Source organism: Falco biarmicus, chromosome 2 (genome assembly GCF_023638135.1).
Source record: "Falco biarmicus isolate bFalBia1 chromosome 2, bFalBia1.pri, whole genome shotgun sequence".
Lineage (NCBI taxonomy): Eukaryota > Metazoa > Chordata > Aves > Falconiformes > Falconidae > Falco > Falco biarmicus.
In genome coordinates, this window is record NC_079289.1 from 4,367,243 (window position 1) to 4,382,954 (window position 15,712).

Genomic DNA, 15,712 nt, shown 5'->3' on the forward strand with positions numbered 1-15,712 from the left:
TTTTTTTCCCTTTGATGCTGAGCACAGACTGAGTGATTATTCAGTGCCCCAGTCTGGGCTACAGAACCTGTGGATCCCGTTCGTCCTTCCCTGTGACACACAGGTCTCATCCTCCCTTGCGCTAGGCTCTGTATGGACACCTGTGAAGAGATAACCTGAGTCTCAAAGATGTTACAGTTTCAAGAGTTTGAAAGCTAAGACATGTCTGGCCAGGAGAAAAGCCGAATGTACTCAGCTCTTTCTCCTTCAGGCTATGGAGACTGGGTCTGGTTTTAGCTAAAAAATGCTCCTCCTGGGCAGTAAAACCTCTATTTTCGCTGCCTTGCTAGGCTGTGTTGGCAGGCTGCTCCACTCCTTTTTTTGGCTGTTTTGTTGGGATAAGGAAAGAGGTGTGATTCTCCCCACACTGGTGTTGAGGTGAGGTGAGAGGAACCGCGATGACTTCAGTGGTGTCACCTTGTCCCTGCAGGAGGAAGCTGATGCAAAGCCCTTGTATGAGTATTCATTGTGTGCCTGAGAGCCCACTTAGTGCCCATAGGGCTGGTGCCCACCGCTGAGAGGGGTCTGTGCACCAGTGTCAGGGCCAGGAAGCATGTGAATGGATGGTATGGTGCAGTCTTGAGAAGAGAAGCCCAGACCACTCTGACAATTTGGATAGGAAGACAAGCTGCTTTCTGGCTGCTGTCCCTTCCCTCCAACCCCTCCCAGCAAAAAGCTGTCAGGTGTAAGGATGGAGAAACCATCACTGCTTTTTACCAGAGCTAGATGCATGCAGGGAAGCAATGCAAGGCATCAGTTACCTAGAGAGGCAGGTCCTGCTGTCTGGGAGCAAACCGCTCATGCATTCCCTTGTAGACACTCGTACAAAGTCTTGCACCCTTCCTACCACCACAGCTGAAAAATGACCTCTCCCAGCCAAGCCCAAATTGACAAGCCTAGCTAACATGCAATTGCTTCCAACTTCTGGCCCTGCTCCTGCATCTGTTGCTGCTTCTAACCCCTGCGGCTACTCTTCCACATTTCAGAGAGGTGACCCCTTGCACATAATTAGCAAAGTAATAAGAAAACATTAATCAAAGCTATCCAGACCAGGATTCTTGCTGAAACAGCCTATTCTTCATCAAATCTGTGATAGAATGTGAGTGCCAGACTCTACAGTGCTCTGCAGGTAGCAGCTGCATCCATTAATTACTCTAGATTTGTTAACAGTTTGTCCTTCAGTGGAGAATTGTACTGGCAGAGATCACCTATAGCTGCCCCTGCTCTTCTTGACCAGCAGGCCAGGTTTTCCTGGTGTGTGCATGAACTGGGTTTTCTCTTGTTGGAATTCCATGACGATTTTGTGTTTGTGTTGACTGGGTTTGTCTCAACATCATATCCAGCCTGAGCTGTGCAAATTCCCTGCCCATGGTGAGGGCGTTGGACTAGATGACATTCATTGTCCCTTCCAACCTGAACGATCTGTGATTGTATGAAATTCCTCCATTTTGGGGGGTGGGAATGTTATCTGGCAGGTTATTAGGGCTGTATGATGAAGCACACGTAAAGATTTTGGAAAAGTGGAAATTAAACTCACCACCTTGTGAAACATTACAGCAAGACCAGTGCAAACAGCGACTTTGTGACTCCACAAGTGGCTTGACCACCGGTAAAGAAGAGGATGTTTGGAGGAAAAATGCTTTAAAATCCTGCTGGAATCTTCCCTTTGGGAAATCCCTAGCCATTAGGTCATGCCACAGCTTGCCCTATTTTTTATTTGGGGAATGTTGCATACTGGTGCTCAAGTGTTCCTCCAACCCACCAGCAGTACCTGCTATCCCACAAAGGCTCCCTGAACACCAGACCCTACAAGACACACAGCATCGCTGTGACTGATGTGTGATGAGCTCAGGTGATAGTGACTGACACATAAAATGAGCTAGGGGCTTCGTTTAGCCTGGAGGTGGTTTAACAAGGTTCTCCCAGGGCAGGGAGAAGGGCCTATTAAGGGAAACATCTCTGTTCTGCTTTAGAAACACTTGCCCCAAAATGGAGATTGGATTATTAACTTAACCAAGGGAGCTAAACTAAGCAAAATACTCAAAATCATCCTGATTTGCCCTAAATACCTACCTCATTTAGTCTAGCCAATATTCTTTTCCAAACACAGCTCTAATCTTCTCTGTAGTACAGGCTGAGGTATATAGACCTTACTAGAAGTTTCTAGAACTGTTGTAGAGTCGCCCTGCAGCAGAAGTGCCCTGGCTTTCTTTTTACCCTACATGGGTCTCTGGTCCTACATCCCAGGGAGCGGGAAGGGCTCAGCCTGACATAAGGAACCACGAGAGAGGAGTTGGCATGGCCATGCTGCAATGCATGGGGACAGGGAAGCCCAAGCCGTTCCCAAGGAGCATCCCTGGGCAGATGCATTGCCCCAAGCTGCAATATAGAGTTTTTTGATGGTCCAGAAGAGGCTGTTTGCCCTCATGGGCAGATCTTCCTCATGGCTTTGCATAGGGCAGGTGGGATTGCCAGTCACACAGGAAGGTTTGAGCAGGAGAAATTAAATGATGGCACTTTTCCTCCCTGGGTAGAGGTGTATGGAGCAGGTTGCCAGAGTCTGGCCATTGCAAGCTGTCCGGCTCTGCCCCTGCCCCTCTCCTGCCGCAACACTTAACCGCCTCTGGCCTTGCTCCCTCCTCCAGCCCCGGCTGTTGCGGGAGGTTCCCGGGGATGTGGCCGGAGGGGAAAGGCACTGTTATCCTTTCATTTCCTGAGCTCGCTCCGCTGCGGTTTTGCAGGGAGCGGAGACGAGGAAGCGCTCGCCGACGCTCAGCAGCCAGTTCAAGCGGTCCCTGGAGCTGTTGATGAGGACTCTCAGCGTGTGCCAGCCCTTTTTTGTTCGCTGCATCAAGCCCAATGAGTACAAGAAGCCCATGGTGAGTCCTGCTTTTCTCTCCTGGTAGCTTTTTGTACAGGACTGGCCGCGGGGTCATGCTGCCCTGGAGCTAATGACAAAACTCCTTGGGGCATCAGCGGAGTCAGGATTGATCCTGGGTGCTTAGGAAGCCAACCCACAGCCTATTCCACCAGCAAGGGGTTCAACAAAGGGTGGGCAAAATCAGGCACTTGCTTTGCGATCCCATAGCACCCCAAAACTTTTTCACAGAGGGGACCTCCTGCCCCTGCTTTTCTTCCCAAGGACAACCTGGAGGAATTCAGCCTGCATCCCTTTTTCCTATTTGGAAATGCCTCTGAATTTCGATAGGGATAGGTGCCACCCTACCAGGTGAGCTGTAGGGCCCTGGGTTTAGTCCCTATGGCAGGGTTCAATGTTTCCTAAAAGTTATTCCCCTCCCCACGAGTTTTCTCCAAAATCTTTGCTCCCATTAATTCTCATTCAGTTTCAACCCTGTTTGATCCTTTCAGCTGCTTTCCCCCCACAATTGCCAAAGCTCAATCCTAAAAGCAGAGAAAAATAGAGGCAAAATAGCACAGAGGAATGGTGAGAGGAATTGTTTTGCTGTGATGCCTAGGGACTTGCTTCAAAAGCAACAAACACTCTGGGGACAAACTTGAAGAAGCAAATGAAAGGAGGTGGCTGTAAATCCCTTTGACCACAAAATGGTCATGCAGGGGACTCTGAGATTTGCAGTTAACAGTAAACAATAAGGCAGGACCTTGCAGGACTGGTCCCTGGTGCTGTTAGCAATCACCGTTAGCTGCTCACCACTCTTAATAGTGATACTGCTTGGTGAGGACAAGCTTCATTTAAAAATAATTCCAACTATTTGTTTCTTTGAATAATTTTGCCTGTGCCTTGGCACTTAACTTAGCCAGAGCTGGAGCTTTATCTAAAGTTGGTGTCTGTTAGCAAAGCTCAACTGACTGCAAAAAAAAGCATAAAATACCGAATTTAGGAGCTGTTAGATACAAGCAGTGTTTGTTTGAAACTTACTTTTGCTGTTCAGTGAACCTGGCGTGATGCAGGGTGAAAGTTCTGGAGGCTCTCAGAGCAGTTTGCTGTGCCTTTATTCTGGTTTTGGTAAGTGTAAAAAAGGGCCTAATAGCATATTAATGGAATATTTTGGGTTAATATTTAACAATATGTCTGATCTGAGGTCATCTTTTGAGCTGAGATCAACCTTCTTAAGAAGGCCTTCTTTAAGAACATGTGATGTTGAGGAATAGATGTATATCCTGAACTGATGTTAACAAATTATTCCCAGTGCCCTGACTCTGAGCTGCTTTTACACCCAGATGGCTGGGATTAGGTCTGGCATTTTCTGTCCTGTGTAGGAAGTCGGTATTTCATCAGTTCTTGCAAGCGCTAAGCCAGAAGTCTCTGTCCAACCCATTTATCTACAAAACTTTCAGTGAGACACAAAAACAGCTATGATTTTGAAATAATTGGACAAAGAAATTAACCTCCCCATTAAAGTAATGAGTAGATGAGCTAACACTGAATTAGAGACTTCAGTGCTATATAATATGAAATGTGAATTCTTGCCAAATTTATTTTGGGCCTTGGTTTAATAACACAAAGGAGAAAAACAAACAAACAAACAAACAAAAAACAACAGCCAGATAATGGTACACAGAGCTGTACAGGGTGACTGCAAAAGAGAACATTTTCTGGGAGTTCATTTTCTGTCCCTGGCTTTGAAGGAAAGTGTACTGATAGTGATAGGAAATGGGATAGTGGGAAGTGAAAGGTCAGTGGAAAGTCCTGACTGTTTGTTACTTTATGTTATTTTAAAACTTTTGCTTCCTTCTAAATGTGCTTTTGGGGGTGGGGGTGGGTGGGTGTTGGAAATTGTTTGCATCAGGATGCTGGCTGGAGTTCTCTGGGTCTGTACATCATCCCATGCTGCTGTTTCTTGGCATTGCTCTGTTGTTCTGGTTAGTGCAAGAGAAAAGTGTGGGATGAAATAGGTAACAAACCACGCAAAGTCAAACCTGTTTCCAGCAGCCTGTGCCTCATCAGGCCTGGATGCCGGGAGCACACGGTTGCCCATATGTGCAATGAACTAGCCCTACAAACACTGGAGGGTTATTTGCAAGCCCACAACCGTACACACACCCTTCTGCTTCATGGCAATGGCAGACAGAGGAACACACACCTCTTTCCTCTGCACCTTTCTCATCCTCAAGACCCACTTCAGATAGAGACAGCTTGAGACCAAATCTGGGTGATGCTACTTTCTGCCTTTTCCTCGCTCATCTGTTGTCTTCTCCTGGGATCAGGATCTGCCTCACTTCACTCCAGCCCTTTCATGGTTAAGTGGCTGCTGTGAGCTAATCAAAAATCTCCCTCTAGGGATGGGGAGATGGGTGCATCCATAGGGAATATCCTCCTGTCCCAGCAGGTGCACCTGGGATACAGGGGTATCTGAGATACGGGCACATACCTAGCTCTCCTCACCCACTGCAGGGAGAGCCTAGGTGACTCACATTTTGGATGCTCCTATCTGTACATGCACAGATCCTTACATTTTAGACAGCTGAAGGGACGGCAGATGAATAACACCCTGGCAGTAATTCTTTGGCCCAGGCTGAGATTTACTGTCCTGAGTTTCTGTGGTGTGCCAGCACCACACCATGTCCACCTTTGGTTTAGACTTGGGTTGAGCACTATTTGGATGCTCCCAGCAGACAACACAGGCTGCAAGAGGGTGCTCTCAGGGGCTCCAGGATCCTTCCTAATGCACTAAAGCACGGCAGAGATTTTCCTAAGCCTCCCTTTGCTTCAGCAGATCTGCCCACCTAGCAGCACCACGCATTCTCCTCCCTGAGGCACCCAAAGCAAGGGAGAGCAGCCAGGTTTATTAGCAAACATCTGCAAGGACTGGGTTACCTGTGTCTGCTGCCTGGCCTTGAAACCATCTGCTGCTTGTCAGGAGCAGCCATGAATGCTGGTCTGAGATTTGCCGTTCCCCTTAAAACCCTCAGCTGGTCTCAGTTCTGACCTGCCCATCTGAAGCTCCTCAGATGTCCTCCTGGGTACAGGGTGGTTTGATGCTTACAGGCTTATCTCAGGGCCTCAGCATTTCTGAGGCTGCACTTTTCCTTTGTGTGACTTCAGGGTGTCACCTACCTTAACTTCAACTGATGTCAGCACCCGAAGACCTCTGAGTGTCTGAGCCTTTGCTGATACGGTCCTCTGCTTACTCTGCCTGCAAAACAGTACCGTCTTGCCTGTACAGGAGTGCTGTGATCATGCCAGCAAAGCTCAGAGCAGTGGTCAGAAGTTAACAACCACGAGTGGTCATTGCAAGGATGACTGTATGGTTTGACCCTTGCAGATGCAGCATTGCTGCCCATTTTCCCAAGGTGATGCTCACCGTTGCATTGTACTCTCCAGTTCTCCTCCCAGTCCTTAGTGTAATGTGTAGGACACATCCAGTCTTGCAAGAATGAATTAAAGAAATGGAGTGAGTCAAACACACTGAACAGTTCATCGGATCAGGCCCATGACAGCCAACAGTCCTACAGCCTTGGGTTCATCAAGTGACGGATTTGGGTGGGTGCCTGACTTGCTTGCCCCACTCACCTTCAGAGTCCCCACTCTCTTATGGCCAATCCAGGCCAAGATGTGCCATCAAACCACCGTGTCCTGTAACCTCCCCAGCTGTTTGACCGGGAGCTGTGCGTCCGTCAGCTGAGGTACTCGGGAATGATGGAGACCATCCGGATCCGCCGAGCTGGCTACCCCATCCGCTACACATTTGTGGAGTTCGTGGACCGGTACCGGGTGCTCATGCCCGGGGTGAAGCCAGCATACAAGCAGGTGAGCATCTTCTTCCACAGGAAATGGTTGCTCTCTGCTGGGCTCCCCAGAGATATTTATGGGGTGTGCTTCCTCTGAAAAAGCAGTTATGCAACATTTGATCCCCAGATGTTACAGTGGTGCTCTGGGCTTTCCACGTGAAGAAAAAATGGTTATGGGGCTGGCAGGGACCCATGGCCATATGCAGCCTGCCCTTCTCACTCAACCTTAAATGTGGTGACAGTAAAGCCCTGGGAACCTCATTAGCAGAAAACTGCTGGAACTGGGATCAGAAAAGGTCCCCACTGGGCTTGGGAGGAGCAATTGGTGAGGCTGGTCCTGGTGAATCCCATCCCCTCTCCTACCAGGGCGACCTGCGTGGGACATGCCAGCGCATTGCTGAAGCAGTGCTCGGGAAGGATGGTGACTGGCAGATTGGCAAGACAAAAATATTCCTGAAGGTAGGTGGTTTTCCAAATCCCCCTGCCATCTGGAACCCTTGCCTGTGAAGGGGTCTCCTGCCACTCCCTTTCCATCACAAGACTTGACCTTTACCCACAGTCAGCCCCTCCTGGGCTTGTGTGGCAGTGGGTAAGGCATGGGCCAAGGCAGGATATTTGGGGCTGGCTTGGGAAACAGCGGGCAGGAGGAAGCCCTGATACTGCCAGCACTGATGTATGCATGTACCCATACGGACACAGGAAGAGTCACATACAGCACACGGCCTTTTCCCTCCTGCGCTGAGCTGTAGAGGAATGCAGCTGGGTTAATTAGCATTGATAACATACAGCTATGAGTTGGCTTCAGGGGCAGTGAGTTGGCCGATGTAGATAAGGTGCAGCTGTGGTTGGTTCTGTTAAGTGGTTGGGAGCCAATGAAGAGAGAGCAGCTGAGGAAGAAGGTGAGAGAGGAAGAAGCAAGAGAAGGGAGAACACATGCCCTGGATGAGGTGAGATGAGAAGGCGGCAGCAGAGGGACTGGCATGAAGAGTATGCTGGTATGAGATGGTGAAAGACCTTGTTGCAGCATGATAGTTTGGATAGTGCTGTGACACTGAGCTGCTCAACCTCATCTCCTATCTTCGCCCAAAAAGCACAGAAACAGCAGGAAGAATGTTTATGCAGAGCCCTGCAGAGAGAGGAACTGAGAGCACACCAGTCTCACTTTGCTTTCAGCACATCCTTGCACCACCCAAGATGTGCCTGCAGCCTCCCTCTCTGCATCATTCTGGCTGACACAGAGCAGCCCGGCACTGCCACCCCATTCATGCTCACCGCTCCTTACAAAACCCATTCCTGCGTTTCTCTGGAAAGGTGAAGCTGAGCTGGAGCCAGGCTGGAAGCAAAGGCTTCTCTTGAAGGCAAACCTCAGTGGTAAACCCTGACTGCTTATATTGAAATTTACCCTCAACCCCATCACCAGTGTGAACACCCCCATCTCTTCCCTAGATGCTGTTCCCACTAGCGGCTCTTTCTAGAGCCTGTTATCACAATCTCGCAGCTGTCAGGGCAGGAAATGGAGAAACTGGGAGGCCCCGAGGGCTGCGTGAGGTCGAGCAAAGCAGGAAACGCATGGAGCTGCCCCTGCGGCACCCAGCACGGCAGGGCTCAGCATGCCGCAGCCGGGAAAGAAAGCCGAGTTACAAACAGGGTGAGAGGAATCAGCAGAAAGCTTGGACTGGTGCATGCTCAAGGAAAGTCAGTGTTTCAAGGAGCTGTTTTGCCCTTAGGGTATGGAGGCATTGCAGCCTTGGCTAGTGGGAGTGATGGGACTCAGGCAGCCTGAAGTTTGTTCCCAAATGTGTCCCATGCTCCTGGGAACTGCTCCCATGGCTGACAGCACTATCAGGGAGCTCTGCATGGCAAAGCAACGCAATTTGGTTGTTTCCAAACTATCAAGTACTGCATACACAGCTTTTGGATGCTCTGGTTCATTTGGGGATGAAGGCAGCAGATCACTAGGGTTTGTTAGGATTTCCCCAGCGAGTAGGTGGGGTGATACTTGGGATGTAAAATGTCCCAAGAGGGTTTTTTTGGACATTTCCTCTGGGGAAGGGCCTTGTGCCACCTCTCCTGCCACGTCAGGCAGATGGAAAGCTTGAGGCATGAGTGCTGTGTCACTTCCTCCCACAGGACCACCACGACATGCTGCTGGAGATTGAGAGAGACAAGGCCATCACAGACAAAGTCATCCTTATCCAGAAGGTGGTCCGTGGGTTTAAAGACAGGTAGGTGTGAGCCCCACTGCCAAATGAGAAGTGGGCTACGTGGGATGTGTCACCCAGCAAGCAGCCCCTAGGGGATGCATCACTCCCTGGGTGCCCACCTGCCCTGTCTGCATCTGGGGAGGGGGGAGCCCTGGTGTGTTGGCACTCAGGAGCGTCAAGTATTGTGAGAAAACTGTAGAGGAAACGAGGAAAACTGTGTTATCTGCTTCAAACATGGATGGAATAGAATCTTCTGTCCCTGTTCAGTGTGGTCTTCAGGGGGGCTGATGTTTGCTATGACACTGCAGCAGTAGGACTCTGAGCCTGCTGAAGGCTCAGCTGAGCCTCCAGTATGAGGATCCCCACAAGTCTGCAATGGGACCACAGGGTCATCCACTGTGAGTAATGTTGCTGTCCCAAAGGCCAAAGGGGTTCAGGACTCTCCTTTTTGCAACTCAGTTGCCAGACCTGGGAGGAGGGTAGGTAGCCTTGGAGAGCTCATAGCGCCGTTGTGGAAGAAGAGGGGGAGCCACAACCAAGGGCCAGCTTCACCCACAGAGAAGGGACATTCTTGGGGCTTTGTGCTTTTTGACTGTCCAAGCCATGGCTGCGACTCAGGTTGTACCTTAGGTTTTGCAGAAAGGGCAGATGCTAAATAACTCAGCAATCTTTCCCACAGTAATCCTAGCAAGACCCTCAAGCCCTTACAAAAAAAATTGTCTCCAAGGTGTCTACAGGTAGAATCAAGCCAGGCTAAGAAGAATGGGAGCAGCAGGGTGGTGTGGCCGAAGTTTGCTCTTGATCATTTGGGTGAGATTAAATCCATTCTCAGGTGTTAGAATCGAAGTGGGGAGAGCACACTGGGAAGAGGTTTTAGAGGCGAGAGGAGGGTCCCAGGTGGGGGGAAGGAGGGGACCATTCCCAGCATCTTCTGCTCTGCCCATTCCCATCGCCTGGCAGAATCTGCCTGCAGAGACCTGTCAGAGAGAGCCCCTACAGATCGTTTTATGAAAGCAAGGAGAGCTGGGGGAGGAGACTTTTTCAGGCCTAAAATTCAGTGTTTACTCTACCTGGCTGATCACTTTCAAATCTCCAAAGAATGAGGCCCAGAAGATGATGATAACTTGCGGCCAAACCGCCGAGGCAAGTGATTGAAATGCCTTTGCAGGTCCAATTTCCTGAAAGTGAGAAATTCAGTCCTCATGATTCAGAGATACTGGCGTGGACATAACTGCAGGAAGAACTATGGTGCTGTAAGTACAGGGGTGCATCCTCACACCTCTGCCTTCCTACCTCTTTCAGCTGGGTCATAAAAGAGTTTTCTGGCTCAAAACGCCCCACTGAGTGTAGGAGGGGTTTGGGTTGGCTTTTATTGGTTGGAGCAATGCATGGAGGTTTGCTTTTGCTGCTTTGCCTTCTCATGGAAGAGAGTACCTGACCACCTTCTAGTTGTCCTTTTCCCCATGAGTTAGGTGTCCATTGCACCAACTGGTCACTTGGGGTTCTAAAAGTCTTCCCCTAGTCTCCAGGTGACTGAAAACTTAAAAGCAGCTTCCCCTGAAAAACAGACTCCATCTGCAGGTGGGACCGTAATTTGGTTTCCCACCAACCCAGCCCACGGCTTTCTTCTCTTCCTGTCCCAGCTGGCTCTGACCCAACAGCAGGTCATTCAGAAAATGCATTGGGGTCTAAAGTATCTCAATATCATCCTCCAAGCCTGAAACTTGATATGAATAGCCACTCCCAGGTGGGTCAGGATGCTGCCTTTTGCCATGAAACAAAAGCTTGGCTGTCAGGCAGGAGGTCTGCAGATTGTGGACTTCCATGGGAGCAACCCTCATAGTTTGTGGCTACATTGAGATGACCAGCCAGGCCTCCTGAGGGCTCTCAAAGTCAGAAACTCTATAGGACTCAGTGGGGAAGAAACTGCCTTTGTCTTTCCTGGTCTCCGAATCAGTGCCACAGCTGAAGGGGTTCATTTCTCCACCCTCTTGGAGAACCTCCCTCCCGAAGGCTTGTCCTGGCGGGGGCTGATTTCAGCGGCTGTTATTTACAGCCATGCAAGAAGATTATAGCATGGAAATCTGCTTATGCTGGGTGAGCTCCTGGGTGGTGGGGTGGTTTCATCCTGCTCCTTCTTGCAGATGCGGATCGGCTTCCTGAGACTGCAGGCCCTCTACCGATCCCGCAAGCTCCACAAGCAGTACCATATGGCTCGCCGGCGGATCATCGAGTTTCAGGCACGATGCCGGGGCTACCTGGTCCGTAGGGCTTTCCGCCACCGCCTCTGGGCTGTGCTCACCGTCCAGGCATATGCCCGGGGCATGATCGCCCGCAGGCTGTATAAGCGCCTTCGAGGGGAAGTAAGTACCACGGAGGAGAGATTGGTCACGGAAAATGGAGGTGGGGAGAGGGGAAGTAAACATACTTCTGCATCACATGCTCTTGGGATCGGTTTTTAAAGAGCAAAAAAGAATTTCACAAAGAATCGGATGCCTAAACAGAAGGGCTCTTGTGTTTACTCCCCCAGTACCATCGACGCCTGGAAGCAGAGAAACTTCGGCTGGCAGAGGAGGAACGACTCCGAAAGGAGATGAGTGCCAAGAAAGCCAAAGAGGAAGCAGAAAAGAAGCACCAAGTACGCAAGGACTGATGTCTTTCTGGGGTTCCATCTCTGTTTTCCTGCTCTGATTTTGCTTCTTTGGGAGGGAATGCCAAAAATATCTAAGGGATTTCTGCTCTGCTTGAGCGGTTTGTATTTAATTCACTACTCTGTGCTCTAACTAGTTTGAAGCTGCTCCAGAATTTCTGATCTGCTGCACAGGAATGCCAGAGATTATGGTTATTATTCACTTGCTTTTGCTATTGTATAAAGGCTGAAGGGGGAACTGGGACACTCTACATGTGTGTACACATACAAGGTTGTTGTAGAAAAGAAAAAAATAAGGTCAGTGAAAGTCTCTGTGCATAGACAAGCCCCTTAAACAGGTACTAAGGAATGAGAAAATGCTATTGCTTTGTCCTTCTGCAGCTAGGGAACTGAAGCATGGACATGTCACTGATTTGCTCCAAGTCATGATGCTGGTAGTACCCCAAGCACGAGGCAGTCTGCCTTTCTAAAGCCAGGCCCTGTAAAATTTAGCACCAGCTCTTTAAAGGGAGCAGTTCAGTCACTGTACTTGTCCTCTTGCAGGTACGTCTGGCCCAGCTGGCACGGGAAGATGCAGAGAGAGAAGTAAAGGAGAAGGAGGAGGCACGTCGGAAGAAAGAGCTGTTAGAAAAAATGGAGAAAGCTCGCAATGAGCCAGTGAATGACTCAGACATGGTGGACAAAATGTTTGGATTCCTGGGGACTACATCCTCCCTGCCTGGCCAGGAAGGACAGGCACCCAATGGCTTTGAGGTACTGGAGACATGCATGAGCCTGTCTTTTACATGAAAGGCTTTAGCAATACGTTAATGAATCAGGGGAGAGTACAGCAATACAAAAGCGGGTCTCTGAAGGCTTCCTTCAAGACCAAGCTCTTCTGTGTGGCCCCAGAGGGTTGCTGGGCTGTGGCTGGGGACAGGAAGGCAGTCTGCAGGCTTTCTCTGGGGCTATGGAATGCAGAGCAGTATCACTATAAGATCACTGAGGACCTCTGACCTTTGAGATATTTTCCTTCATGGTTCATCACAGGCTCACAACATTTAGCTCTTGGACACCCTTTCCCCATGCTAGGAATGTGGCCATGCTTTTTGCTTCTCCGACTGCTATGGGGACACTCCTGGGCACAGGCATGTCCTTCAGGACTTGTGATTTGCATGGGCTCCAGAGTTGTATTTCATAGTTTTCCCTCCAGCTGGCTTTACCTTTGGGGATGGAAGTCAGACAGAAGAGTCAGGCCCGAAGGGAAAGGGTAGTTCAGTATCCAAAGCCATGCTGAGTGCCTGACATGTCCTTCCCCACCAGGATCTTGAGCGAGCCCAGAAAGAGCTGGAGGAAGAGGACCTGGATGCAGCTTTGCCTCTCCCTGAGGAAGAAGAGGAAGATCTCTCAGAGTACAAATTTGCCAAGTTTGCTGCCACGTATTTCCAGGGCACAACAACACACACCTATATCCGCCGGCCTCTCAAGCAGCCTCTCTTGTACCATGAAGATGAAGGAGACCAGTTGGTGAGGGAGGGGATGAAAAACCTCGAGCAGGGCAGGGTGGGTTGGGGCAAGCCTGGGCAACCCTTCAGCCAAAGGGCACCAACAGTTTCCCTTTGGAATACACTGGTTCGGTGGGGAGTACAGCCCCCATCTGCTGCATGTGTCAGTAGACACTGGTCCCACCAGCATGCTTTGAGCACTGACAAGACAACAAGCATTAGAGGGGTGAGTCCATCTCTGTGCCTTGATGTTTGTGTTAAGACAATTAATGAAGTTCTCTGGGCTCAAGGCATGGACGATGAAAATTGTTGAGCGAGTGCTCCTTGTAAAGTTGCTACTCAGCAGCTAGAAAAGTTGCTTCTTACCTTGTCATACACGCCAGGGCAGAACTAGCAGAGAAAAAACACTTGTGCTATAGCCAGCAGTACAAGAGCAGAACTGTGTTGAACTTACATGACTATAATGGACATTACATTGGCCGTGAGCTTGCCTTCTCTGCGGTTCTCCTTCCCCTCTGCTCTGGGTTAGGGGTTGCCAGTTGCTGCTCCTCCTTAAGGCTTGCACCTCCTAGCCAAGAAGAAGCCTCTCGCAGCATGCATAAACACAGTCATGATGGCTTGAACGCAGAGCCTGAACTTGTGGTCCCAGCCACCAGCCTGCCCGGCTTGCTCAGATGCATGACTGCTGCAGGCAAAAATGTTGAGTGTGATTCAGGGAAGTGTTTCACCTCCTGTAGATGTACAGAGAGACCACAGTGGTGATCCTGATGGATTCAGCATGACTTGACCACCCCCTTCACTACCCTAGTGTGAGCTAATGGGGTGTAACTTTCCGTTCAAATAGGCAGCACTTGCTGTATGGATCACCATCCTCCGTTTCATGGGAGACTTCCCTGAGCCGAAATACCACACAGCCATGAGTGATGGTGGTGAGAAGATACCAGTGATGACAAAAATCTACGAGACTCTTGGGAAGAAGACCTATAAGAAAGAACTTCAAGCTCTGCAGGGAGAAGGAGAGGTAACTGCTGCGGTTGAAAAAGAGACGCCGTTGTTAGGAGTTGGATGTTGAAATGTGTTAGAAAGGAACAACTTGTGGGGTTTGCTGCAGGCAATCAGTTTGTCTATTTTATTTGCAGTTAGGCTACAAAGGGCAAATGTCCCATGTGTCAGGTATTGATCCTGTCCCTTCTTCTTCACAGGAGTAACTGAATGTTCCCCAGCAGTATGGTAGGGGGGATGCCTCCCACGGTATCTCTCATGGGGCTTTGAGCTCTCCCTGCACCCTATAGGGCAGAAATGCAGGGGGGGAATGCAGCGTCCTGTGTCATTGGTCTCTTGTTTGGGGATTTCTTCTTGATCTTCCCTGGGTCAGAAGAGACTAAATTAAAAATGTGCCCTTAATCCTGGAGCAGGAAGTAAAGAATTACTGGGAGATTAAGCTGTGGAAATCAAGAAAAAAATAAATCTGTATTGCATCCTCAGTGCATTCTGGGATGTCACTAGAGGACTTCATCTTAGGACTCTTCCAGATAAGACATTGCTCTGGATAAACTACCATCCATGACACTGATATGCTTTCATCTTTGGCAAGTGCTTTATTCAATAGGACAAGATGCCACCTGGTATCGGCATTTTCTAAATGACACTGTTGCGTTTACAAGAAATTTTCGGTAATAACGTTTGGACAAGCCCCTGTGGCATTTGCAGAAGTAATTTAATAAATCTAGGTTTTAGAGACGGTGATATCATCCAGCACTTTCAGTGAATTACCTGAGGAGAGTAGCCTCATGTAGATTGTAATTCTGTAAAAATACACAGCAAGAATCACTTTTCATTCCTTCTACCCGTAGTTTCTTGCTTGTTTATTACAAAGAGGCATGTTTTGTCCAGTTGAGACATCAGGTAGTACAGAAAAGAAGGGAAATTTAAGCTCTCATTTTCCTCTGTGTTTACATCTGCTTTGCAGAATGCACAACAGTGCAGAGAGGTCTGACCTGACCCTGAGTGTGATGATATGCAAATCCAGGTTTACAGTACCAACTTGGCTTTATAATGGATATAAACCATCACAGCTGGTTTGGTTTGATCTCTCGAAGTGTTGATCTGGTGTAAAATTATAGTTTTTTTCGAAGCTGTTTAAAAGGGGGAGGGGGTCAAAAAGTGATTATCCATGCCATTTTAATTCCACAGCCAATGTAAATTTGATGTAGAAGTAGTAAGCCAACAGTAACTGGATGATATGTAGCCAGTGCCTGGGTCTGTCCCACATCAAATTTATTCTTCTGGGAAATCTGATAGAGCACAGAGCTGGCTACTGGTGATGAAACTGCAAGGAGTAACTACCTGCCCATGAATCCCAGGCTAGGTGACTTGCAGCTTGCATACCTGCTATGCAAATGGCTCATCTCACAGAGTGATCTTGCTCATCTCATTTGCACTGTAGGAACAAGCCTGAATGTCATACAGCAGAACTGGGTGGACCCAGGCTGAGTAGGAGTCAGCCATGTAGCCAACATAACTTGTTTCAGATGTCCCCAGTATGTAACGTTGATCTGAGGGAGGCTCGTTGATTAGAGAGCATCTACAAAATTCAGAGCCAGACCTGGGTTATCAAGGGGCAC

General features: G+C 49.1%; 1 protein-coding gene across 5 annotated transcripts in view; it reads left to right on the forward strand.

Moving 5' to 3' along the window:
* MYO7A (myosin VIIA) overlaps window positions 1-15,712 on the forward strand; it is a 108,150-nt gene that overhangs the window by 64,777 nt on the left and 27,661 nt on the right. For all 5 annotated transcript variants that reach the window (XM_056328325.1, XM_056328324.1, XM_056328327.1 and 2 more), the window contains 10 exons: window positions 2,781-2,918; window positions 6,611-6,769; window positions 7,117-7,209; window positions 8,881-8,975; window positions 10,123-10,207; window positions 11,099-11,317; window positions 11,485-11,592; window positions 12,148-12,357; window positions 12,907-13,110; window positions 13,933-14,109. In XM_056328325.1, the coding sequence (XP_056184300.1) occupies window positions 2,781-2,918; window positions 6,611-6,769; window positions 7,117-7,209; window positions 8,881-8,975; window positions 10,123-10,207; window positions 11,099-11,317; window positions 11,485-11,592; window positions 12,148-12,357; window positions 12,907-13,110; window positions 13,933-14,109 (1,488 nt within the window). The remainder of the gene's footprint in view (window positions 1-2,780; window positions 2,919-6,610; window positions 6,770-7,116; window positions 7,210-8,880; window positions 8,976-10,122; window positions 10,208-11,098; window positions 11,318-11,484; window positions 11,593-12,147; window positions 12,358-12,906; window positions 13,111-13,932; window positions 14,110-15,712) is intronic.